General features: G+C 52.6%; 1 protein-coding gene across 1 annotated transcript; it reads right to left on the bottom strand.

Annotated features, from left to right (window-relative positions):
• Positions 1–12,177: 12,177 nt before the first annotated feature.
• On the bottom strand, positions 12,178–14,513 carry ARL4C (ARF like GTPase 4C). Its single transcript, XM_083842208.1, has one exon. The coding sequence runs from the start codon at positions 14,281–14,283 to the stop codon at positions 13,705–13,707; it is 579 nt and encodes a 192-aa protein (XP_083698334.1). The 5' UTR covers positions 14,284–14,513; the 3' UTR covers positions 12,178–13,704.
• Positions 14,514–25,057: the final 10,544 nt, after the last annotated feature.

Below are 25,057 nucleotides of genomic sequence, written 5' to 3'. Positions count from 1 at the left end.
CCCTTAGCCTGACACCAGGCCAGGGAGCCAGCGGGGGCCATCTCTCCCCTAGGCCTCACTGTCCAGTTGTGAGCTGAGACACGTTCCCCACAGAAAAACAACAAGGGCTGGGCTGACGCTGGGCCAGGGGTGAATCAGCCCCTCCGTCCCTTCTTCCTCTTCCTTCCAGTGATTCCAGTCTGTGCTAGCAATGGGAGAAGTCACATCAGAGGCCCAGCTGATGGGCTGACACAGGGAGGGAAGCTCGTCTCTTTGCATTGTCGCTGGGAGCTGTGCCTCGATGGAGTTAAGTTTTCCCCAGGAAAGAGGCAGATGAGACAGTAAAATGGTCGCTGAAGGTTTAATTAAGTTCTGCAAGTGGAGACCTAGCAGGGTGGAAGAGTGCCCGCTATTTCCCAACACCACACTGCAACTCTTGCAACAACTGAGATAAATTAAGCTGATGGGCACTTCTGTGCTGGAGGCACAAGGCTTTTAGTGTATCGTGTTTTGTCGTTGTCATTGCACAGTTCAGGGCAGAAGGAGCTGAAATAGCAGCTGATTAAAACAATTACAACCCTCCTGCACCGTCACAGCCTGCCACAGACAGCCACACATTGCTGGGCTGTGACTTAGAGAGGGAGACAGCATGGGCATTAAATGGGTGCTCACTCTCCACTTGGTGTCCTCTGTGCCAAAAACAAACAAACAAACAAAAATATTTTGTAGGTTGGCCGAGATAGGCTTTACCAGACCCTCTTCTAACAGGGGTTCACAACCAGCCTCTTGCCCTCAGTTTTGTTTGAGGGCTTCTGAGGTCTTGGACTCCTTTTTTCCTTCAGAAAGGAGAACTTGTGACCTGCCGCTGTGATGTTTGACTCTGCAGCAGTAACTTGGCTCTTTTCGAGTTGCGTGGTTCTACATCCCACCCTCAGGACATACATATACAAATATAGTCACTTATTGCAGACAGTCTTGGGGTGTGTTTATGCATTTGAAAGCAAGAATAGGGACCAGGAGAGCTGGGTTTTTGTTTCACTGTGGGTGGAAAACCCTGGCCCTCTGGGGTTCGGTCCCTGCAGCCTTCCTCTATTTTCTCCCCGTGACTTCCCTAGCGTTTCTCATGTATTTGCATGAAACTTCTGCATAAATGACTGCTAAAGGGACTGCACCAACTCTAGCAGGCAGAATTAACCTCCCAGCAAGGGTTACAATCTCCCGTGTTATCCAGCCAGACGGCCTGATCCACGGTGACTGCCCTCAAAGGCACTGTGTTGCACCAGTTCTGGAAAGTCTTTGCTCCGTGAATCCTCCAGAGCTTCAGGTCATTACAGGAGAGGATCTTGCTGGAGGTCTTTAAAACAGGAATTGGGCATGAGACACTTGAAACACTGGAATTTAAATCTGAAGATTTAGGTTTTACCTTACGTTTAGATTTAGATTACCTTAAACATTAGGATTTGAAGTTTCTTGCAGGTTATGAGATGACCCAGTCTACGTGACAGATACGCAGAGATAATTGATAGCAAACAGCATTGCCAGATCTTTTGCTGCATGTAATTACATATCAGCGCATACCCCGAAGTGATTAATTACTGCCCGATGCGCTTTTGGAGCCGAGGGAGCCCCTCCCTTCCCCAGCTTCTTCTTTTTTTCCTCAGGAAGGAGTCTTGCTGGCTTATAATTGGGGACGTTTGAGCCAATATTAGGAGAACACCATCCATTGGGAGTTGTGCCCGCAGTCCAGCTGCGCAAGGCATGTATACACACACACACTCACACATGTGCACACCGATCTGCACGTCCCTCCTGCCCCTTGTGCGGAGCCAGAACTGGTGATAAGAGAGAGGAGCTTGAGAGGAGGGCTGGTCAGAAACTGTCAGGTTTCCCAGACTGTCAGGCGTTTCTGCCTTTTAATAGAGCATAATAATAATTTATTGGGATAGGAGAATCATAGGACTGATTCAAACACACCCCTGTTTTGGATGCTGATGCAACAACCCTTGAAAAAGGAATGAAGCACCTCTGATACTGTCTATGAATTTTCCTCCTTTCTCATCTTGGGAATGGTTGCCATGTGGCTTTCACGTATTTTTGGCTGATGTGATGATTCTTGATGTCGCAACCTTAGGCTTTCTTGGTTTCATCCATACGAACGTAAGTTCTTATTTTTTTTCAGCGGCTCGCACCCTGCACTAAGAACATGTCTTGCAGCCAGCATGGCATGGAAAATGTGCGTGTGATTGATTTTGTTGCCTGGAGCCAGTGTTGATTTGAGATTCTGTGAGTGTTACGTTTTGTGTATTGATATATTTTTAAATCGTCTGCAGTTAGAGCTCTCTACTTTCCCCCAAAGATGCTAAGCCTGGTACAAAGTTGGCTGAAAGGGGGCCTGAACAGGGCAGAGCTGAGCTGTGTCTCCCTCAGCCCTTGTAATAACAAGATCTTTTCACATGTACCCCTTTCCAAAAGGGAGTGTTTTTCTTGCCTTCCAAGGATTAAAAGGAAGGTGCTCTCCAAGTTTAGGACTTTTTCACCCCATCTGACTTCCATTTTCTCTTGCAGAATTTGCTGCAGTGAGCCGAGCTTGGGGACTTTGCTGCAGCCAAGCCAGGGCTCTGCAAGGACTTCGGTTTTATTCCCTGCTTTTGCTTGCCATTTCTCCTGACAGCTGTGAGAGCCATCTCTCAGCTGAACTGGGAAGCACTGGCGGAGAGAAGGATACCTTAACGCAGCAGGAAAGGAAAAGAGCCCCTCGGGGTCATTGCCAGCCGAGAGCGGGGTTGCCTTTGTGCACAGGAGGGGACAAGGAGCTCTGCCCTGGCCTCCTTGCTGCTGTTTGCTGAGCACAGCTGGGAGAAAAAAAATGACATTTTCCCCATCCCAGCCACCAGCAAGCCTGCCTCTGTCCCCATCGCGAGACCCTCATATTTGACTTCAGGGGAAAATGAAGGGTAAGAGAGGCTAGGTGAGGGGTGTGAGGCTGAAGCTAGCATGCATGAGGAGGGTTTTCAGCATGTCTTTAGCCCTGTGCACATCAGAGGCTTGACACCTGGCTTGGGTGGTCCTCCAGACCTGGTCTCGGGGGGGCTGAGAAGAGGGACAGCACTGTGGGACTGCCCTATTCCTCCCATCTTTGAGAGCCAGAGTTTGAGATATCACCCTCCAGCTGCTCTGAGTGACTTCCCAAGCCTTGATAGGAGGTGGCGGAGTCCTCACCTTGCCCTCCACGCATAGTCACCAGCTGAACAAATCCTCCTGTATTTGGGGAAGTGAAGCTTGATAAATAACTTCACAGCACCCCAAAACGAGCTTGGGGCATTGGGTCAACCTGAAAATTGTCTGGAAAACCAACACAAACACCCTGAGCAATTCACCAGAAGCTGCGTTGCTCTGACTGCTCAGGTGGACAACAAGGGAGAGCCTTGAGGTCAAACCTGCAGGGCTGGGATTTAAACGATCTGCTGACTGTCACAGCTTGTAAGTGTCCAGAGCTTGCTTGTGAGCAATTAATGTGGTTGTCTAAAGCAGAGCCATGGAGAGCACAATTAAGTAATTAATAGTAATTAAAGGGACGTTATCCGTGGGCATGTTGTCCGTGTTCATCCTTCACAGCCCTGCGTCAGTGACTGCCCTATGCCAGCTTCCCCAAGCAAGGGCAGAAGTCAAGGGGAAAGGGCCTGGGTGGGCACCAGCACGGGACCAGCCCCACGTGGGACCAGCTTGTCCTCTCCGTCAGCCCCATAGGACACCCGGGGTGCCACCAGAGCCCCCTCCCTGCCACCACCAGCCACCCAACAGGTGACAGTTCAAGGCACCTGGGCTCTTCAGCTGCGGTTTTTCAAGGCAGCTGGCTTAGTCTACGCTCGTCTATTTAACCGTGGTTGTTCCTAAACTTTAACTGCTCCACCCCTTTTCAATCAGTAAAGACATAACTCTCAGGGACTTTGACATTTTCACCATTAATGTGGAACTGCCTTAAGGGGAAGTTTCAAGCAGGAACAGAAAAACAGCCCCACTACCACCCTATCCCCAGCAGATCTGAGCAAACCTCTGCTAGCGACGGATGTTGAGGACTGGGAGGAGAAAATGTCTCCTTGTGGGCTGGTTTGTTTTGCTGTTGTTTTATTATTTTTTTTATTTTATTTTTTCAAGCATCCCAATCAACAGCAAAGTCAAGACAGGACAAGAAAAAAGCAACGTAGGGATGAAGCGAAGAATTCAGCTTTAGGCTTAACACGCACTGCTCTTCGCTTTGAAAACCAACAGCTGAATCCCCTTTTGAGATGGAAAGGGGGAAAAAATAATGTTTGAGCTTTTGAAAATTTTCCCTGCGTTATTTGCTGAATTTGGCTTCAAGCTGCAAATATTCCGCTCTCCATAAAGGGCATGCATCTTCTTAAGCAGGTTTACCTTTCAGCTCTAACCACCGCTTGTCCCTCGTGCTTGCAGATACGTTTCGCCGACAGGACCAGGCTTTTCAGGAACGGCCTTTAGCAGTGTCCTGGGAGCTCACATCAAGAGGAGAAACGTGCTAGATTCTCTCTGTTCTACTTCCAAACACCTTCCCCTTCCTTTCAATGTTTCCCCCTGCCTCAAAGAGTAGCTGAGCTGTAGATCTTCAATTATTTTGTGTCTTTATCTTATTTATGCATTGCAGGACATTAGAAACAACTGAGAACTGAATCTGTCTCTCAAAGTCACAGCATACAACGTAAGGCCCCCAGACATTTTCCTGCAGTCAAAAATCTCCTGATAGTTCGTATATTAAATCGATATATCGAAGCTGTTCTTTTGCTGTTACATTTTTTCACAAGCTATGTATTTACCCTTGCTAGGGCTCCTCAAAATATGTGTCAGGGCTTCTGGCTCATGCCAGCAGCGTGTGGTTTCTTGAGAGTGAGTCATTGCATTTGCAAGGCTTGAGCTTGAACTGGAAGCTGGATTTCTGCGCTGTTCCTGGGGACTTGCCTACAGCCAAAAACTGCTCCGAGGTATGCAGGGAAGCAAGGGAATACAGGTCTTGGGTGGATTGGAGGAGAAAAGTATTTGTTTTTTCCCCACTTAGCAATTGCATGCACAGTGGATTGCATTAAACCAGAAAAGGAGGCTCAGCTTACAGGGTCAGAGGATGGTCCCCACATGAATTAGGCCACCTGGGATAATCAGGAGTGGCTATTCTGGGTACAGCAGAGCCTCAGGAACAGCACTGAGGAGAACGAAAGACAGATTCCCTTTTCCTCTTGCTCTTTCTCTCATTATTATCTGCACATAAATTATTCACATTCTTTGCAAGCCGAGTCCTGTCTTGACTGAAGGAGTTCAGATTAGTAGAACCCAACGATTTTCTGCATATTTCATGATAAAAGAAGCTCCAACTAGGCCAGAGATTAGGAGCAGGAGGAAAAGGGATAGGATTTCTTCTGATGAGAGTTTCCTGAGATTTCTGGACTAGTGATAGCAGGGACTCCTGGATACCCAGCCAGAAAAAGGCCACGACATGGAGAGGATGGAAGGAGATTCCCACTGGGCAGCTTGGGGCAGCGTGAACCCAGGAGATGGGGAAGCAAAACGGTCCTGCTTACCCCTTCCTAGAGCCTGGAGGTCCATCCACGGCCCTTCCCTTGTCATCAGAGAAAAGGCCATTTGTGTCTTTGCCTGTCCTGTTGCCACGACAAGCCATAAGGTGCCAGGGTGGGCCGCTCTCAGGGAGCACTGCTGCCCGGGGAGGAGGTGAGAGCTGCCACGCAGACAGAGGTACGATGCTGTGGATCACACGCTCCCCTTCTGCCCTGCTCAGATGTTTATATACATTTATCATCAGATCATTATATACATTTAGTAACAGAACCTGCCTTAAAAATAATTCCAGATGAAGAGCCATCTCAAAGCAAACATGATCCATTCCGGCACTGCTGTTTCAGCATTATCCAAACAAAGAGGCCAGTGCTGCTTGATTCCTCCCCGCCATCCCCCTCCACCTCCCTTGGTGGCGTTTTGCCATCAGCATTTCCATGGAGTGGCTCATTTTTTACCAATTATCATTTTTGGGTGGTGAGGGAGGAGGAGCACCAGATGGTTTCCAAGCAGCTCTGTTACAGGCACCAACATTTTGGGCAGGGCATCTCGCACCCTGGTTTATTGATCACCAAGCATATGGGGACCCCAAATGCAACAGAGGCTTCCAGGCCCCATTTCAGTGCAAAGAATGCCAGAGCTCAGTTTTACAGAATTCACAGAAATAGCTCTTTCTGTCTAGGGGAGATTTATGTGGTCTTCCCCCCCCATCTCCAACATGCATATATGCTCAAGCACAAGTGACCCCTAAATACACCTCGGCTGTCCTTCCGGGTACAGTCTTGGCCCGATCCATATATATAAAATGTGCCCTGGACTAATTTGCAAAGTTATATAGCATAGGAGCAAGGAACTTGAACCCTCATCCAGGGCTAAGGCAGCTTTTAGCTTAAAATAAGCCAGTAAATCATAGCAATGCTCTGCTCTGCTCAGCTCAGAGCATCCTCAGAGGTTACAGCCCCTCAGACCACAGCGATAAAACTCCAGCAGGGCTCACAGTTCCCAAAACAGCCCCATCAGTGACCTCCCAGCAGGTTTATGGCCTTATGCTCCACTGCTCCCTTCAAACACTGTCCCACCAGCACCTCTCGTCTGCAATCGTGCTGGTTTTCCCCCATTCCACCCTAGAAATTGCTACATACACAAAGCAGCCAGGCTGTAAAGAAGTGCTGATGCTAAGGTTCAATAAAACAGCTTTACTCCCTTCTCTACCTTCTTTGCTCTAATCGAGTTTTACAGGGAGCCAGCAGGGGAGGGAGGAGGGGGCCCCAGACGAGTTATTTGTCCTGCTGAGGTTTTGTGGCCGATGAGGGGTGATTCATCATGGAATTATTTCATCCCTTTCCAGCCTAGACTTATTCTTTCCATAACACCCTTGTGACGAAAAGATGATGATGGGCAGCACCTTAAGGGATGCTGGGCTGGGTGGGAAGACAGCTGGGTTTGGTGCCAAAAGCTGCAGAAAAATTGTCAGGGGATGGGGTTGTTCAATTTCCAGTTAACCTCCAGTCCCAGCCCCAGATGCCCTGGGGCTGCTGGAAGTCCCACAAGAAATGCAGCAGATCCCAGGGCCAGGCTGAGCCCAGGAGCCATCCCCTCCTCTCATCCCTTTCTAAGACCTGGGAATTGCACAGCCAAGGCCAAAGGCCATTTCTTCTGAGGATGTGGCGCATGAGCTACAAGGCTTGGGTGGAGAGCAGCAAGTGCACAGGACAAGAATGGTGTGGTTTATCATTATTTTTCCGTTTTTTTCCTACAACCCCTTGTCATCTGGGCACCCACCACCTTCTAACAAATTCCTCCTTCTCAGGTGGTTTCTAAGGCTGGCTGGGAAAGAGCATGGTCCGTCCTGGGAGGATGCAGTGGGCAGGAAAACGTTGTAAAGCTGCAGCATTGCCATTCCTCCTCCTGCCTTTGGAGATTTTACATGGGCAGCAGAAGCCAGAGAATGGGGAAGTTGCCAAATAGTTGAAAGGGTCCCCTTGTTAGAAGGGGTAGAGAGTGCAAGCAGCAAGGGAGGGGGCTTTCCAAGAGCTGTTTAAACATTAGCCAGCACAACAATTGCCCTGTGTTCCCATTTCCCATTACCACTTTTTTTTTTTTTTCCACCTCTGTGCTCACTCGAAACCACAGTACGGTTGAGCAAGCTGGGATACCCTCAGCCAGCCAAGTGTGAGCGGGGAATGTCACATTGAGCACCACGGGCTGGAGCCACAGAACGGGACAGGACCGAGCACCGAGGGGGCTGGCACAGCAAGGGGACCACCATGGTGCCATGGTGGCACGGCATCGTGGCCAGTGACCAGCTCTGCTTTCCCTGGTTGGGGAGCCACTTGCACTGGGAGGCTGGTGGGGTTTCAGAGAGCCACCACTCGTAAAATAAAGTCAGCGTGGCATGGAGGTGCTGAGGGTTGAACCTTGATGTAGCTCTGCTGCCCGCAGTGCAAGCAGGAGTGCCCGCAGAGATCTCCCACTGACCCAATACCACTCAAACCCTTTCCCCAGCGTATGAGAGACGTAAATCCTATGCATTATGCATCTTTAGGATGGGGATCTGAGTATCGTGACACCACCCATTTATTTTTTTTAGCCTTGGGAGTAAGAAAAACTCTATCAACCCTCCTTTACAGACCCAAAGCAGCGCCGGGTGGGATCAGGAGCTTCACACGGTGCGCCTGTCTCCCCAGACACCAGCTTTCAGGAATCCTCCAGCCCCAGCACTGGGTCACAAGAAACTTCCCAAGCTGACAGTAGCCCATTTCAGCTGCAAAATTTGGAAAACACTGGGCCAAAGTAATGCTAACAACAACGCAATAATAATTCTGCTGGGTGAGTTGAGCTCTGCCTCCCATTCCCCGGTGTCTGCGAGCACCCCATGGCCATGGGCGCAGCAACGCTTCTGGCAAACTCCTCATCCTGAAGCGTTTTTGCAAGCACCTTTCCAGGAGATGCCATTAGTCAAGACTGTCAGGGAGGGAGGACAAAGAGGTCGTTAGTGCTGATTCAATGCCCCAGGGTGCGGGGGATTATTTCTGGTCACCTGGCGGCTGGGTATGGCTCCAGCGCAAACACCTGCGGGATCGATGGGCTCATAACTCACCTCCCACCAATATTTTAATGTAGTTGCTGGAGAGTTGCTTTTTTTTATAAGCTTTCCTCACTTAAATATCTGATGGAAGCAAACACAAGCTAGGCTGAAATAAACAGAGTTGTTCATTACAGCAGATATTCCCAGGCTATTCCCTCCATATTCCCTAGTCATCACAAACTATATTCATTAAAAATATGCTTGTGCTGAAATGTCTCAATTTTGTCTTAATGGGCGAGTGCTGTCTCTTTTTTTTTTTGCATGATATACTCGCAAAGTGCCTGGTGTCCTGCAGACCTGACTCACCGCAGTGACCTTTGGCTGCTTAAACAAAAATCGGGGGTAATTCACACTGAAGAAGCTCCGGGATGAATGAAAGCAAAGCAAACAGGGTTTAAGTTTGAATCAGCAGGTTGGTTTTCTTAGCCTGTTTTCAAGAGATGGTCACCCTCACGCCACCCAAACCTTGAGCAAAAGTACCTTGTGCTGTGCAAAGAAATATCTCTTTGCATTGCACTGTGCTCCAAAGCTTCAGTGCTCTAGGAATTACATTAACCAAGATGATCCCTCTAAAGATACTTGCTTGGGAGCAAATCCCATTTGAAATAAAGCAGAGGGACTTAGCTTAATAAGGCAAATTGGGGAGGGAGGGAGGGAGGGAGGGAGAAGGATGTGCTCAGCTGAGAGAGCAGGAGGCAAGGCACAGGCAGAAAGTGCAGAAGAGGAGCTGCAGGGCTCTTGGGATGAAGGAGGCATCATGAAACAATGTGCAGGAAAATGTGGGGCACGCCAGGCTGTTGGAGGGGTTTCTGAAGCAGCTAGCTCATCTCTGAGCTTATTTCTGTCCCAAACACCTTCAGCTGGAGCAAAGCCCACCGAGATGGGACACTCTTTGCAGTTTCTTGCCCTTTGAATGGCAGAAGTCGCGGGTCCCTCTTACCTGCTGGCAGAGACCTGGTGCAGCGGACACCCCAGCTGCTTCCTCGCTGCTTTTTCCCCCAGGGGCAGCATCCTGGGGCACTGCCTGGTGTCCTGGGCCCCACACACCATCAGGGTCCCAAAACGCGGTGCTGGGGACCACAGCCCCAGCGTTGCTGGCTGTTTTGCTGGCCTCCCTGCTCGGGGAGACGGTGCAGCAGTATAAATCAGGGCCAGAGTGCTGCGTCGGGGCACCGCGAGGTCAGGGAGCTCCTTGTGCAAGGTTTTCATGACAACTGGCCTGAACACACAGACCCCCTGCTGACAAAGGCACTCTCCAGCCAGGAGGAGAGGCTGCGTGGCCTGAAGGAGGATGTCCGTCCTTACAGCTCAAGGCACAAGGAGCTTTGCTTGCACGGAGGCACAGCCCTCTTCCCGCAAGCCAGTGGCTTCTGGGTTAGATAAATTGCAAGACACCCCTACTAAGCCCCGCTGCTCGCAGCCCCGGGTCGGCAGACCTTGTTGAAGCCACACACCAAGCCACAGCCTCTCAAAACCTACAGCCCTGACCCTTCTGGCTGTTTCCATTGCAGAGCCCGGCTCAGGGATGGCTCCTTCCCTTTACACCAGGAGGAAGAAAGCCTCCCCCATGGGCCTGATTCTGCAACGCACACAGGACGTCCTCGCACCCAGGCACGCTGGAGGCCGTGTGGGATGAGCCTTGGGCAAACCTCTCGCAGGGTACGTGCTCTATACATGCCTCGTCAAATTGCACCGTCACCACTTCGACTCATTTCCTCGCCAGCTGCAAAGTCACCATTAAAAAAAATAAATAAATAATATAAAAAGTCATTTACCACCCGCTCTGGCTCTCATCTCCGAGATGTCACCCAAGCTTCCTGTGTCAGCAGCCACCCGGGAGCAGGGGCCGCCTGCAGCTCAGCTCAGCCCAGCAGCATCCTGTTCCCAAATGCCTGCCCGGCGCCTTAACCCCTGCAGCCCCAGCTGTGCCCCTGGCTGCACCACAAAAGCCCCGACCTCCTACATCGAGCAAAAGCAAGACCTCACTCTTCTAAGGGCCGTGCACAGGGTACTTCACGTAGGTTTAAAATAAAAAGGGAGAGGGGAAGAAAATACGCACGGCAGAGAAGTGTTCTCCCCTTTTACACACAGGAGCGCAGATGCTGAAAAATTAAGTGACCTGCCAAAGGTCTTGGATTTCATCCACTGCAGAGCTTTCCATGCTCCTGATGCCCCAGAGAGACGGGTGGCAGAGGATGTCCGGCCCCAGGGTTTGTCCTTTGGGCTGCTGGCCCAAAGCAGGTCACTTCTCTGTCCCTGTGCCCAAGGGAGGCAGGAGCAACCTCCTTCGTGTTGAGCTCTGGGAACCGGCTCTAAAATGCGGTGTTGACAAGGAGAAATAAGCGGAGGGACACGTGTTGTTTTTTTTTATCAGGCCCTTTCATTGTATAAATAATTTATTTCAGTTCACAGCATTATGTCTGCATCTTTTAAAAAAAGAGGAAAGACAGGAGGGACAGAGACTGACGGTCAGTGGCAGGGCTAAGACACAGGCCGCAGGATTTCCCAACGCTGATGGGCACATGGCGAGGTACCTCGTGGAATGAGACCCGCACCTCACGACGTCTGCTAAAAAAAAGGGTCATTCAAACAGATTTAGAGGACGCACAACCTTGCGAAACGCTCGGCTCGTTTTCAGAGCAACAACACGGGCAGTTTCCTTTAACTGCTGTTCTGCTGAAGCACCTCTTCTTCTAGCCCACCGTAGGCGATGCTCATCTTCATACAGGAAAATCAGCACACAGTCGTGAAACGTTACGGAAATACCACGGAAGCCATTAGCTACTAATTGGAGAAGTACTTTTAATTATTGCAGAAAGCCGAGCTGGTGGGAATGGCACCACGACAGCATCCCACCTGCCTCAGCTGAGCCTTCGAGCACGCGAGCGAAGCGCATGCCTGAAAGCTTGGCCAAAAAGCAGTCACATCCCAAAGGGGATGCTTGGTGCCAGCAGACCCAAGGTCCACACCTTGACAGCAAGGAGGCAAAACACACAACCAACACCTGCATTTGTTCTTTTTAAACCATGATCGCTTTTGAGGTGGCGGGCAAAGGGAGTTCTGTGTTTTGCCTCTGGAACGGGTCACTCACCAAAAAAAAAGGTTTAAGCGTTTGGCTTCTGTGGCATCAAAAATAAATATTTTTTTCTCTCTCCCAACAGCAAGTACCAAAGTGTTCCGGGTGAAGACAAAGCAAAGGAAACCCAACGAAGCAGGAACAGAGCCTCCTAAGCTGATGGGACCAGCCCACTCGCTCCGCGCACAAGTCAGGACTCGTGTAGGAACTCAAATCCCGCAAAAATAAAAGAGACGTACTGCTTGGCTCCAGCGTTTGTTTTCTGACAAAATGCCATTGGAAAGGTACCGCGCTCATCGCTGCAAGGGGAGAATCAACTCCCTGAAACCTGAGGGCATTTTTTTCTTTGTCTGCTTGGTGGTTTCCTTGGCTGTTTTGGGGAGGGTTTTTGAACAGGAAGGCTGGTGAAAAAGCACCACAAACTCCTGCCTGCCTGTGCAGCTCCAAACTCGGGGCATTCGGCCCCGAGGGCTGCCCGGGTCTCCCTCCCATCTGTGGGCAACGTGGGGAGCGGGGACCCTGCTTTTGTCCCGCAGAGAGCTGGTTCCTGGGCCAAAACACTGACAGCAAATGGCTTACGGTCCCCAGGGCCCCCAGCCTAGCCTGATCCCACCTCGGTGCCCAAACATTCACCTGCTGGCAACCAGGGGCTCTCTGCTTTCCATCGGGTTTAAATCTTCATAAAAAAATAACCTCCCCCCTGCCCCATGCTTCCCCCCTGCCTCACCCCCTCTCTCCACACCCCATTGTTTTCCCGGCACTGCCGAGTCCCTTTTTCCTGATGCATTTTGCAATCTTTTTGCAGGGTTTTGCAAGCTCTGCCCATTTCACCCGGCAGCTGTCCGTCCTGCCACGACCTCCCCAAACTCCCGTTTAACAAGCGCTGCCCCAGCCTCCCACACCAGCTGCAGAGCAGCACGGTGACCAGTCCACCCAGTGGTGTACAAAGCTTTTTTTTTTTTAAGTAATCTGTATTTTGGGTCACCCCTATTGGAGCAAATTAGCACCTTGGAGCATGCCTGGGCACAATAAAGACCTGCTTGTGGCTTTGCTTCAGGAGAAGCCACAACCAAGCCTTTGAGAACAGAGACTCCTGGACGCCCCTCACTTCACCCTTTTCTCTTTTTTCTTCTTCTTTTTTTTTTTTTTTTTTTAAGCAAACAGCTTAAAGCTCAGCACCAGTCACCAGCTGCTACACACCCCCAGCCGCTGCGGCATTACTGAAGGCTGCCCGCCCTTGTGCTCTGCACTCATCTACTCCCTAAAACACCAGCCCGCGGGGTTTGGATTTGTCCCCTCGGCCGGTTTTTGTCTCTTCGGCTGGCTTTTGTCCCCTCGTCCAGGTTTTGTCCCCTCGGCCATCTCCCCCATTTTACGCTGCTCCAGCCCCCTGGCGAGGGATGCGGGCAGCCGAGAGCCGCCCTCCCCGCCAGCTGACCTTGCATTAAAAGCTCCAGGCGCGCGTTTGCCCTCTCTCAAATGCACTTTAACAGGGTCCTGCCCTGTTCACCCCTCGGCCTCTGCACCCCACAAGGACGGAGGGGCGCTGGGGGAGCCACCCCGGCTCCACGGGCTCTCGGCCGCCCGCGGCGTCTTGTCCCGCTCAGAGCATCTCCAGCCCGGCCAGGGGGCTCAGGACATCTCCAGCCCGGCCAGGGGGCTCAGGACATCTCCAGCTCTGAGCCCAGCAGCCACCCCGTGCTCCACGCCGCCCTCCGGCCAGGGAAAGGGTGGTGGGCAAGGCAAGGGGGAGAGCGGGAGAAGGAGATCCTGGCTCTCGCCCGCAGTCAGGATCTGGGCTTGGCTAGCAGGAGCGGTATTGTTATCTCCGCTATTGTCGTCGTTTCGTTTGGAAAGGGACAAAAAAAAAAAAAAAAAAAAGGAGAAAAAAAAAAGGAAAACACAAAAAACAGGATCGCTTTGGTTCTCTCTCCCCCTCGGTTCCTTTGTCTGCATTCCCACCCGTCCACGCGTCTGCGGGCTTCTACCGCTTCTTCTTCTGCTTGAGGGACTTCCTCCGCTTCAGGATCATCTCGTAGAGCTTGTCCATGCCCTCCGTGAGCCCCTCGCCGATGATGGCGCAGGCGGGCTGGATGTGGTAGGTGGTGGAGGGGGTCAGCTCGTGCAGGGCCAGCTGCTTCTCGATCTCGGCCACCGGCAGGGACTTGGGCAGGTCCTGCTTGTTGGCGATGACCAGCAGCGGCGTGCCCTGGTTCTCGGCGAACTTGGTCACCTTGTGCAGCTCTGTCTTGGCCTCCTCCAGCCGGTCCACATCCACTGAGTCCACCACGTAGATGATGCCATCGGTGCAGCGGCTGTAGGACTTCCAGAGCGGGCGCAGCTTCTCCTGGCCGCCCACGTCCCAGAAGTGGCAGCTGATGCCCTTGGCCGTGCCGTTGCTCAGCCGGATCTTCTCCGTGTTGAAGCCGATGGTGGGCACGGTGTTGACGAACTCGTTGAACTTCAGCCGGTACAGCACCGTCGTCTTCCCCGCCGAGTCCAGGCCCAGCATGACGATGTGCAGGGACTGGAAGGCGGAGATGTTGGACGAGATGTTCCCCATGGCCGCCTCCGGGGCGCCCCTCGCCGCCCCCCCCTCACAACCCAGCGCCCATCGCCGCGGCCCGGCCCGGCGTGGCTCGGCCCGGCCCGGCCCGGCTCGGCTCGGCCCGGCCCAGCCCTGCTGGGCTCTGCTGGGCTCGGCTGGGCTCGGCTCGGCCGCTGGCGGAGCGGCGGGCAGCGCGGCTCCACGCCGCGGCGGGGCTCGGGGACTGCCGGCCGCCGCCTGCCGCCCCGCCCGGGAGGAGGGGCCGCGCCGCCGCCGCTTCCCTCACGGCCTCCTTCCCCCCTTCCCTGCCTCCTTCCCTCATTCCGTCCTTCCCTGCCGCCCTCCCTGCCTCCTTCCCTGCCTCCCTGCCGCCTTCCCTGCTCCCTCCCGGCCGAGGAAGGCAGGGGTGTGCGAGGAGGCCCGGGCACATTTCTCTTTGTGCTTTCTAAGCACCGCCGGAGCCATCTCCGCACCTCAAAGCCCTGCCGTGTCGGTGTGGGTACGGGGAAGCTGCCACATGCCTTGGGGACAGCCTGCCAGGCTCTTTGCTGTTCCTCCTGGCCTTGTGTCTGAGCCGAAGAGCAGCGGCGGGGTCGTTCCTGCCATGTTCCCCGTCCCTTCTTAGAGCATTTGCTAAAGGGGCATCCGCTCGGTCTGACAGCTTAACTAAAAAGCCCCGGAGAAAGAAGCGTACTGCAGAAGACCGATCCTGCTTTTAATTTAAGGCGCAGTGGGGATTGTCAGGCTGGAGCGGGATCATGTCTCCTATTCATATTTCATCCCGAGGATGTGTACCCGCTGCTCTGCGCGGAGACGCGGCTACCTGCTAACACATGCCAGCATTAAAAACACAGGCAGCTCGGGAGGTGACACTGAGCGCCGTTCTCGTGGAAATCACCACGTGGTGACAACGTGAGAAGTGCAGGGAGCCCCACGAGCCCGGTGTGCAGCTGGGAGGAAGGCTCCTTGGCACGGTATCACCTCCACACGCTGCACATCCACACAGAAAGCAAGGCACCGGCATCACGCAGGTGCAGGGCTGGCTGGAAAATAAAAACGTTTTGTGCACCAGGGTTGTTGTGCTCAGCTGGCCTGTGAGTTGCTGTGAATTTCAGCTTTTCTCCGCGACCACACAAAGGTAGTGAGCAAGTGGGGGATGCTGTGAGAGATCACCTGGCTGCAGGAGCTGGAGCAGTAAAGAAAAATGGCAGGGATAGGAGAGCAGGGCTAAATCTGCAGGCAGTGTCACCGCTCGGATCTCTTCTGCCTGAATTGCTCCAGCAAAAGTTCTTGAACGCTGCCCTTAAGGATAATCCCAAAGCCAGTGCAACCCGCCAGAATTAGTGGCTGATCTGTGTGCAACGGGGTTGTGAGTTAACTGCAGGAATTTGCCTTCGGGCTGTGAGCTCCTGGGTCCAGCACACCCTTCAGCCCCGCAGCACCACCGGGGCTGGGCTGCCCTTGCCTCCATCCAGGGATCCCAGCACCCACCCCTGCCAGCCGGTGAGGGACTCAGCACCACTTTCTACCCAGGGAGAGCACAGGGCTTGCTTCCTAGCACAGAGTTTACCCTCCATCTGATATCGCAGCCTTGTTTTGACCCGGGTGCTGTGCCAGCTCCAGGGGGAGGAGGTGACGAGGGGCCCCTCCAGCCTCTGTTTCACTGCACAAAGCCAAACCCACATGCTGGTGATGTCCAAACCAACACATCCTGACTGAGGGCTCAGCACGAGAGCAGAGCAGGATTAGGGGTGTGCCATGAGCTCTGGAAATAGCTGGATCTTACAGAGGGCTTACAGCAGGCTTAACCCCCTGTGTGGATGAAGGACAGCACTGCCAGCCCCGGGACACACTTTGGGAAGCCCTCTCCCCTCCATCACCTCTACTGCAGGAGCCGGAGCTCCCCTCCCTTGCTCCTCTTTCATTCCCACTGCTGGAGACAGATTTGAGGCTCAGGTTGAAAGGCTTCCCTGTCGAAACAGGCCACCAAAATTTCCTTCTCCCAACAACTGAAGTCGAAGGGAGAGATGCCCCTCCTTTCTTCACCCCGGCATTGATTGTGAGTTATAAATAAAGGCAAGATTAGGTAGACAGGCTGATCAAACCTAGGGGATGTTCTAAAAAATGGCCTTATATCAGATGATCCCAAGGGGACGGAGATAAACAGGAGTGTTGCAGTGGTGAATTATGCTGCAGCTAATGCCAGCTATCCATAAATAAGCTGTTAAGACCTCCGCTGAATATTAAGCGCAGAAATACCAGCGTTAATCGCAGCTGAGAGGAGTATGCCAAGCCCATTCAGTGGCAAATTTAGGGAGACGAAACCCATCTTTTCCATAAATCCCCCCCCCCTCTACTTTCTATCCCTCACCCCGAGGTTATGCAGCCAAGGTTAAAGCCAGCATTAGCATCTAAATGTGTGTCTGGGAGCATCTGACAAAGGCAACGCTCGCTGGTCCCCAACATTTCGCTCCGGCAGCAAGAAGGCTGTTGCTGCCATAGTAACTGCTTTCAGACACGGCAATTATTTCTTCCCAGCCCCACCAACCCATCTCCCCTCCCCCAGCTAATCTTGTGCTTCGATGTATATTTTTTTCCTTTTTCTTCCTTTTTTTTTTTTATTTCGGTGGCACACAAAGGGATGGAGACGGCACACATCCACCAGCAGCGTGCCCATGGACAACGCAGGGATGCTTCCTGTGCTTCCACTGCACAGACACAGAACATCCCTGATGGTGATTTTTGGTCTATACCCAATTAGCCCTGTATCACCTGGGCAAAACGAAGCCCTGGAGCAGCAGATTTTGTCAGCAGTCTCTGGCAAATCCAGTGACCTGGGGGGGAAATTGGTTTGCAGAGAGTGTTGCAACTCCTAGAGCATGCAGGCGCCTCTCACCCGTTTATTCTCTCTAGCATCAGTTGTCTTAGTCTGCTCCCTTTTGTTTCTGCCTTAAAAGCAGAGACACCAGCCCAAACAAAGTTAACAGGCAAGGCCTGTAATTAGGACTGCCCCTGTTCCCGGGGATTCTCTGAGGCTAATTAATAGCATCCCTGTGACTAACGCCTGGGCTGTGGGAACAGCTCGAAGGCTGCACTAGGAGACAGACCTCAGATAGCTTGCGGAGGGATGAGGCATGGGGCTGGCACCTCCAGCTGGCTTGGGGGACCCCCCGGCCTTCTGCCAGCGATTCTGGGGTGAGCTCTGCCAGGGCTGTCGCTCTCCTGGATGAGGAACGTGCTGTAGGAAATCTCACCAGTAGCGAGCTCTGACAGTCCTTTGGGAGGCTTTTTGGGGATGGCACACTTGGACCTGTTGTGCTCAGCAACCTTTCCTTGCCCCCTTCTTCCTGCTTTCCCTTCTTTCCACTTCCCCTTCCTTCCTGAGGACCTGCCCAGGCTTGGCCACAGCCCTCCCTGGCTAATGAAACCAGGTAATGAAGGTTCATTAAGGGCTGACCTCTGCAGACTCCTAGGACCAAGGAGGTCTTGTGGCTCAGAGGAGGAAGATCCTGAGAGGTCCCCAGGAGCTCCTTGGGGGTGAGCGGAGGGCTGGAGGGAAGGATGGATAAAAGCAGCGTGATAGCGGGGAAATGACTGAATCCACAAGTGCTCCTAATGCAGGAATGAGAAATAATCCGGTCATCTGCAGCTCAGCAGCTGAGCTCCATTTCATGACCTCAGATGCCTCTCCTCAGGCCAAGCAGAGTCCTTCAAGGACCAGCTTAAAGCCAATTTTGCAGCCTGATCTTCAGGAAATACTAAAACAGCCACAAATGAGGAAAAAAAAATTCCTTCAAAGGAGTTCGTGTGAAAACAGCCCAGCACTGTGGCCCTGTAAGCAACGAGGAGCGGAGGCCCTTGAAGGAACACAAGAACAGGGCAGGTGTGTATTATCATCTTTGGTGTTTTGTTTTGTTTTGTTTTGTTTTTCTCCATGAATTCCTACCGCCCATCTCTGAAGCTTTACAAACATAGCCTTCTCTACATCCTGTGGCAGAATACCAGCACGTACCCATGTGCTGGACAAAGAGGGACCTCCTCAGTGTGAACCTGCCCAGAAATTGCCTCTGCAAACTCACACCAAGCACAGGCTTGCAGGTTAAAGCACGTGCAGTTGAGCATGAGGGTTTTTTGACAGGTTATGCTGGGATTTGCACCAAAGACGACTCTCTTTTTGCACTACGCTTGCATCAAAGCCCTGACTGTGCCTGTCACTCCCCCCCCCCCCCAACCCTGCAATTCTGCAGGAGGAACAAAACCTTTGCCTGACTTGAGCAGGCACAGACAAAAGAGGAGCGCTCTGTGCCTTTGTTCCTGCTATTTGCTGAGATGACAGACGTCATTTTTGCACAGCGAGTGCTGGGTCCTACTGCCACGAGTGAGTGCACCGGGAGGAGAAGCGAGGCTGGTGTGCTCGCAGGGCTCTGCCAGGGACTGGTCTGGTGCTGGATGGAGCAAAGCAGCACTGGTATTTCGTGGTCACACAAAAAAAGGGCTCATTTGGCTGTCCTGACTGATTGCTTGGGTGCCTGAGCCGGAGGGAATAAAATCTGGTGTGCAGAGGGTGAGCAAAGGAGGATGTCTTCCTTTAAGCACAGATGTGTTGTAGGGGTGGAGGATTCGGCAGCCCTGGGTTTTATCTGCTGCATCAGGGGCTCCATGTACATAAATTGCCCGCTGCCCTCAGAAGGGTGATGGGGACATTTCTGGCTGGGGTAATCATTTCCCCATCTCGCAGAAGAGGAGGAAAGGCCTGGGGAAGCCTGAGCCTGGCAGCAATTCCTGTGCAACCAGGTATGGTGGCAGCCTGGAAACTCAAAGCCTAAACACACCCACACAGGAGAAAGGATGCTGAATCTGGGATGGTTAGGCACACACACAGGCAGGATGAATAAGGGTGGTTCAGGTTTGTCTGCAGACACAACCTATGTGGCCAACACACCCTCACCCTCCCTCATTCCTGTCCCTATAACAGCGGGTTTCAGCCATTCCCTGCTCTGGCATCACTCCGGCCCAAACCTGCAGATTTTGCCCCACAATTTTTCTGCAACCCTGTCACAGAAAGAAAAGTGGATTAGCCTTGCTGCCTGCGATAAGCAGGAGGCTTAGAAAAACTATCAATTTCCCAGCACCCTTCTCAGGGCAGTAAATCTGGGAGCCTACCTAGCTGCAAGCGTGGCAAAGAGTGAAAGCGCAGCGCTGGTGGGGATTTAGGGCTCATGAATCACCCCGTGCTCTCTGGTGGCATGCCAGCATCTCAGATTGCCTCCTTGTGTGATTTGCACCACGAATTTCTGCTTAACCCCCAAAAATACCAGAGTACCTTACTTGCTCCTGCCCCCCCCCCGTCATTTTTTTCCTTAAAGGTGATTAGAGGGGAAAATCCTGTTCTGAGCTGATTTACCTGTGTTTAGCTGATGTACAGTTGTTTGCAGCTACTTTAGCCAGCTGTAGCCTGATTTAGAGATAAAATACACCAGGATCATGTTGGAGGTCAGGTCTGGGCTGCTAATTCTCACCCGATATATGCACAGCAGCCTTTCCCTGATACAAGAGGCTCGATGCAACCAACTTGTAACTAAGGCGAGTGGGGCCTGGGACATGTAACAAAGCATAGAACTGGGGCTGAGTGTGCACTTCACAAGGCTGCACTTCACAAGTGTGCACGCAGCGTGTGCACTTCACAAGGCTGGAGTTACAGCACGAGTGATGCTTTTGGGCCATCAGCCCACTCTCACCACGGCATGCCATCCCTGGGGAAGGGAGGCAGCCCACCTGCATTAGGAGATGAGCACGAGGGAGCATGAAAGGTCAGCCTTGGGAAGGCCACCATGGGGGGACATGACCTGGGAAAGTGTCTGATTTAGGACTTAGTGGTGTAGCCATGCCCTGGGGGAGGCCCATGCTGATGTTTGTGAGATCCACACAGGCTGGCAGTGGGGAGAAAGCCACAGGCACAGAGCCTTGGGGTGCTGTGGGCTCGCCCTGTGGGTGTCCTGGTCCTAGCTGCACATTTCTGCCCCGGCCAGCTAACTTCTGTTAGCTGGGCTGGGGAAGGAATCCGAGCTAAAAGCTGCCCTCTTTTGGCCTTTTATATTCACTGAACTAAATTCTTCTAGCTGGTTGGAGAGGCAGACAAAGAGCCCGGTCAGGCATTTCTTGCAGCAGCCCGGGACAGCCAGCACTTCATCACCCCAGGGCAGATGCTTTGGGGTCCCTCCCACAGCCTCTTGCTCCCATGGTAATCCTTCAGTTTTCTCAGCAGAGAGCAAAGCTCACAGCAGGTGTGTGGGCTTTGCAGCAGCAAAGGATTTTTACGATTGCTTTTCCCATACATGCTGTGCTATTTCCTAAGGAGGATGACAGCCCCTGGGGCACATGTTTGGGTCACAGCCCCCTGCGATAACTGGCAAGTGAAGGACTTGAAAATCTTCACATGAATTCTCCTTTCGGATTTGAATTTTCCTTTGGTTAAGAGGGATGACTGCAGATGGCACGAGTCTGTCATGCTTCTGAGAAAGCCAAAACCTTTCTGGAAAATAAAAGCAATCTGAGTTAAGGCTCAGCAAGACTCGGGACTGACATAGGCTGTTTTCTAGGGCCACCTGGTGATGGCCCACAGACAGGCCTCACATATGGATTTTGGGGGCCCAAAGGAGCCCCTCGCACCTGGCATTACCAGGGGCTGTCACCTGGCAAAGTGCTGTCCCTGCCCTTCCCGTCCCTGTCCCTGTCCCTGTGAGCCACCACCACAGAGTGTGAATCACCAAGGGGCTGAGCAGTGAGGGCAGGGGAGGACCCACACTTGCCATGGAGAGGAAGGGAGATAAGTTGTGAGCAAGCAGCCACGTTGGCAGCACCCAGAGCACAAAAACTCATGTTAAGCCTTGTCAGCTTCTCCTTCACCCAGCTGGCAGCATTTCCCTGCCAGCAACCACTTCCATCTCCCACCCGGCCCAAGCTGCGCTTTGCCTGTGGCATTTGCAGGTTTTTGCTGGTGCAGCTGTCACGTCCCCATCCATCTCCATCCCACCCCATGCACGGCGTTGCTCTCTGCTGTGCTCTGACCTGTCAGCTCCCTGGCTCCTCGTGCTGCTCCTGCACCTGCTCCTTTCCCTACTGCCTTTCCTTGCCATCTCCTCCTAGCCCTCCCTGCGTCAGCTGGGATGTCTCGAGGTGCCAATGCCAGAGCAGCCACGCATTAACGTGAATAATAAAGGAATAATAAATGAACCACCCGACCGTATCCTCTTCTGAAGCTGCACCTTTGTAGTTCAAGCACCCGCTGGTCCTCGGGGCACAGCATCAGGAAGCCGGGTGGCAGAAGGGCTGTTTGCATTTCAATGGCCCTTGTGTCTGACTTGTGAAGAAACAAACAAACAAAATAACCAAAGGATAATAAAACAAACACACTAACAAAACCCACAAAACCGTGCCCTAAACAGGGATATAAACTCAGCCCACGGTTGCTGCAGTCGCAGCTTGCTGGGGCTCCTGCTCTTGTGCTCTTGCGGCGCTAGGGGGAAGCGTTTGGCCGCTGCATGGGCACGGTGCCGGCACGGGTCCGCTGCTGTCCCCGCAGGGGAAGCCTGGCCCCAAAAGTCTGGGTCGCTGTTTCTTTTCCTGGCTCGGACTGGAGTTTCATTTTAGGGGTCAGTACCAGGTCGAGTCCTGATGTGGCCGATGTGGCAGAGGGCCCCCAGCCGGGAGGAGCGAGCAGAGGGCCGTGCGGCCACCCAGAGGGACAGGGACAGGCCGCAGAGATGGGCCGGCAGGAGCCTGGGGGAGCCCAGGCAGGAGAGGTGCAGAGTCCTGCCCCCGGGGAGGAGCAGCCCCAGGCCCCGGGACGCGCCGGGGCACCCAGCTGGGAAGCAGCTCTGCAGGAAGGGCCCTGGGGTCCTGGCGGGCACCGCGCTGAGCAGGGGCCAGCAGCGTGCCCTGGTCACCGAGAGGGCTGGCGGCACCGGGGCTGCGTTAGGCACAGTGCGGCCAGCAGGCCGAGGGCCTGGCCGAGAGGCCCTGGGCACAGCCCGGAGCCCAGGAGGCTCCCTCTGAGCACCAGGCAGCACTTCTGTGCTGGGCGGGTGCCGCAGCCCTGGCACAGGCTGCCCAGAGCCTGTGGGGTCTCCTCCTTGGGGAGCTTCGGGAGGCGCCGGGACGTGGGGCTGGGCACCCTGCTCGGGGTGTCCCTGCTGGAGCGGGGCTGGGGCGGGTGGGCCCGGGGGTCGCTTCCCCTGAGCACACTCAGTGGTGTAGTCCGGAGCTCATCAGATATTATTTGCTTTAATATCTGCATCTATTCTGTGTGACACGCTGTAAAAAGTCTCTCTTGATCCAAATTAACCACAGCTTTGCCATTAGGCCACAACGGGCAGCAAGGGCTGAGCCCAGCTATGCTGAAAGCTGTTGTTCCACAGATTCCCATTTTATTTAGAAGTTGCACACACACAAACACACATACACACACACGAGCAAATCCCCCTTCCAGGAAGGCGGAGATGACCCAAGATTTTAAAATAATCCAAGCAAATTTTACAACTCACAGACTACAGCCACAAAGCACAGACTTCCATGTTTCCAAAATGAAGACAAGCAAATTGATGCTACTAAATGATACTTTAAATAAATTCAGCTCCCCCTCTTATGTATTCAGGTCTTGTTTAAGTTCTGCTGTAGATTGGGGATGCAGAAGCAGCAATTTAGATTGAGAAGATTAATTAATTAGTGTCAGGCACACTGAGCCCGTTCACCAAATGGAAGCGCTCCAGAGAATTTAGAGTTGTTTCAGGCTTCTTTCCCCCTCCCTTTCCAAAGACGAATATTTCTAGGAGGCTTGTTATCAATCAGCAATCTGTAACAATAAAGCAAAAAACAGATCTTCTGAGACACAGAGAGTGTCACCACTATTTCTTACAGTATTTTATATTGTTCTGTAGGGTCTAAACCTTGGGAGAGGTGATTATTTGTGAATCTTTGCTTTCCTTGAAAAAAAAAATAAATAATAAAATATGGTTTTGGAGCTAGTTACAGAATAGAAAGTAAGAATTGTGAAAACTGAATAATCCTTCAGGATTTTTAAGAAACCACCCCAGGGTTCTGAGGTGTCGTATAGTGTCAGTATCGCTGGTTCTGCAGGAGGGTGGAGGATGGCATTTTTCAAGATGGTTCAGCCAGAAATTTGCACTGAATTGACCATAAATCAGTCCATACTTTTTTTTTTTCTTAGACTGGACCAAAACCACCACTGAACTCTTTAAAACACACCTCTCCTTTTAAATAAGGAAAACAAAACAAAACAAAAACAAAACAAAACAAAAACAAACAAACAAACAAAAGCTTTTGTTAATCGCAGAGGAGAGGTTTTGGTGCCAAGGAGGCTGTGGTGCCTGACAGGGCCGGCTCTCATTTTCCAGACTGGCCCTCTCACCTCAGCTGACAAATATAATAGCGCTCAGCCAGGATAAATAAGAAGTGACTGCTGTTTTATAATCAAACTTTACACGGGTGACAAAAGCCATTTTGCACAGCCTGCCCTGCATCGCATTGCTGGCCAGGGGGAGAAGTCCCTGCCTGTATGGCCACAGCAAACACACCCAGAGGCAGCCACCTGAAGGGCCTGATACGTCCATCGCCCTGATATGCCTCTCCCAGAAATGTTACTTGACATGTTTTCCCAGCTGTGCTGCCATGGCATGCTGCTTATTTTTAGTCTCTTCTCTGTAAACACCCTCCTGGGGAGATCTGGCGTGGCACACACCGCAGCAGCTCCGCTCCACACATCCGTCTGTCTTGAGCTGAGTGCCTGCCACCACTGCTCTCACAAGCCAGGTTTTTATTAGAGCAATGTGGAAACACTTTTGCCTTTTTGGTGGATATTCCAGGGGCTGAGACACATGACAATGGCAGGAAGGTGGTGGCAGGAATGACTGATATGTCTCCCATGCACTCTTGCTTCCCCAGCCGTTTTTAGCGCCCTGGAATTGTTCGGCTTCATTTTATTCCTGCCTGGAAACATCCAGTGCATGTGGAGGAGGCAACATCTTTCCCCTCAGGAAAGGGCAGGGGAACAGACCCAAAAGCCCAGAAAATTGCCCATGGAGGAGGAACTGGGAGTCCAGGTTTGCTGCCATGAAGATGGGAGCTCCTGAGCCACTTCCAGCTGCTGCAACAGCAAGGAAAGGCAGCTCCCCGGAGACTGTGTGCCAAGGTTGAGGGGTTTGGCTACGTGGGGAGATGTAGGCTGAGTTTTATCCAAACAGCCACCATTATCTGGCATGTGGCATGGTCTGGCATCTTGTCTTCTGGAAATGGGACTGCTTCCTGCGTAGGTCACTGGGATATGAGACGGCTGGAATATGAGATCAGGGCTCCAAATCTGTTGCTCTGAGACATCCTTTCTGATATGCCCCTTAGCAAGACACTAGTCCCCACACAAAGATCCTGCTGGTATCCCCTCTTTGCCCTGCCACATCCCTGTCCCTGTGGTGCAGGACAGCCCCAGCACACCGCAAGGTGACCTTGAAGGCTGCATCTCGGACATTGGTGCTGAGCAGCGGGCACCAGGCTCCCAGCCCCTTGCAGGGCTGTGGCAGTGCCATCTCTTGCAATTCTATTGTGAATCTCACCATGTTACTACCTAGAGTCCAGCTCATGCAGTCCTGGGCAGGGGTAGCAGGCTTTTTTCCAGTCTACTTTTGTCCTGTGGTCCTTTTGCCCTAGGATCCTGTTGCCCTAGGCTACTTCTTGCCATCTTCTGGGGCACAGGGATGTGCAGCCATGCCTGCTGCAT

Source organism: Anser anser (assembly GCF_964211835.1).
Source record: "Anser anser genome assembly, chromosome: 6".
In the NCBI taxonomy this organism is placed as follows: Eukaryota; Metazoa; Chordata; class Aves; order Anseriformes; family Anatidae; genus Anser; species Anser anser.
The sequence above is the reverse complement of the archived record's forward strand: the minus strand, read 5'-3'. Positions and strand labels throughout refer to the sequence as shown.

Excerpts from the sequence above, each read along its gene's own strand:
- ARL4C (XM_083842208.1), bottom strand. The coding sequence starts at position 14,283 with ATGGGGAACATCTCGTCCAACATCTCCGCCTTCCAGTCCCTGCACATC.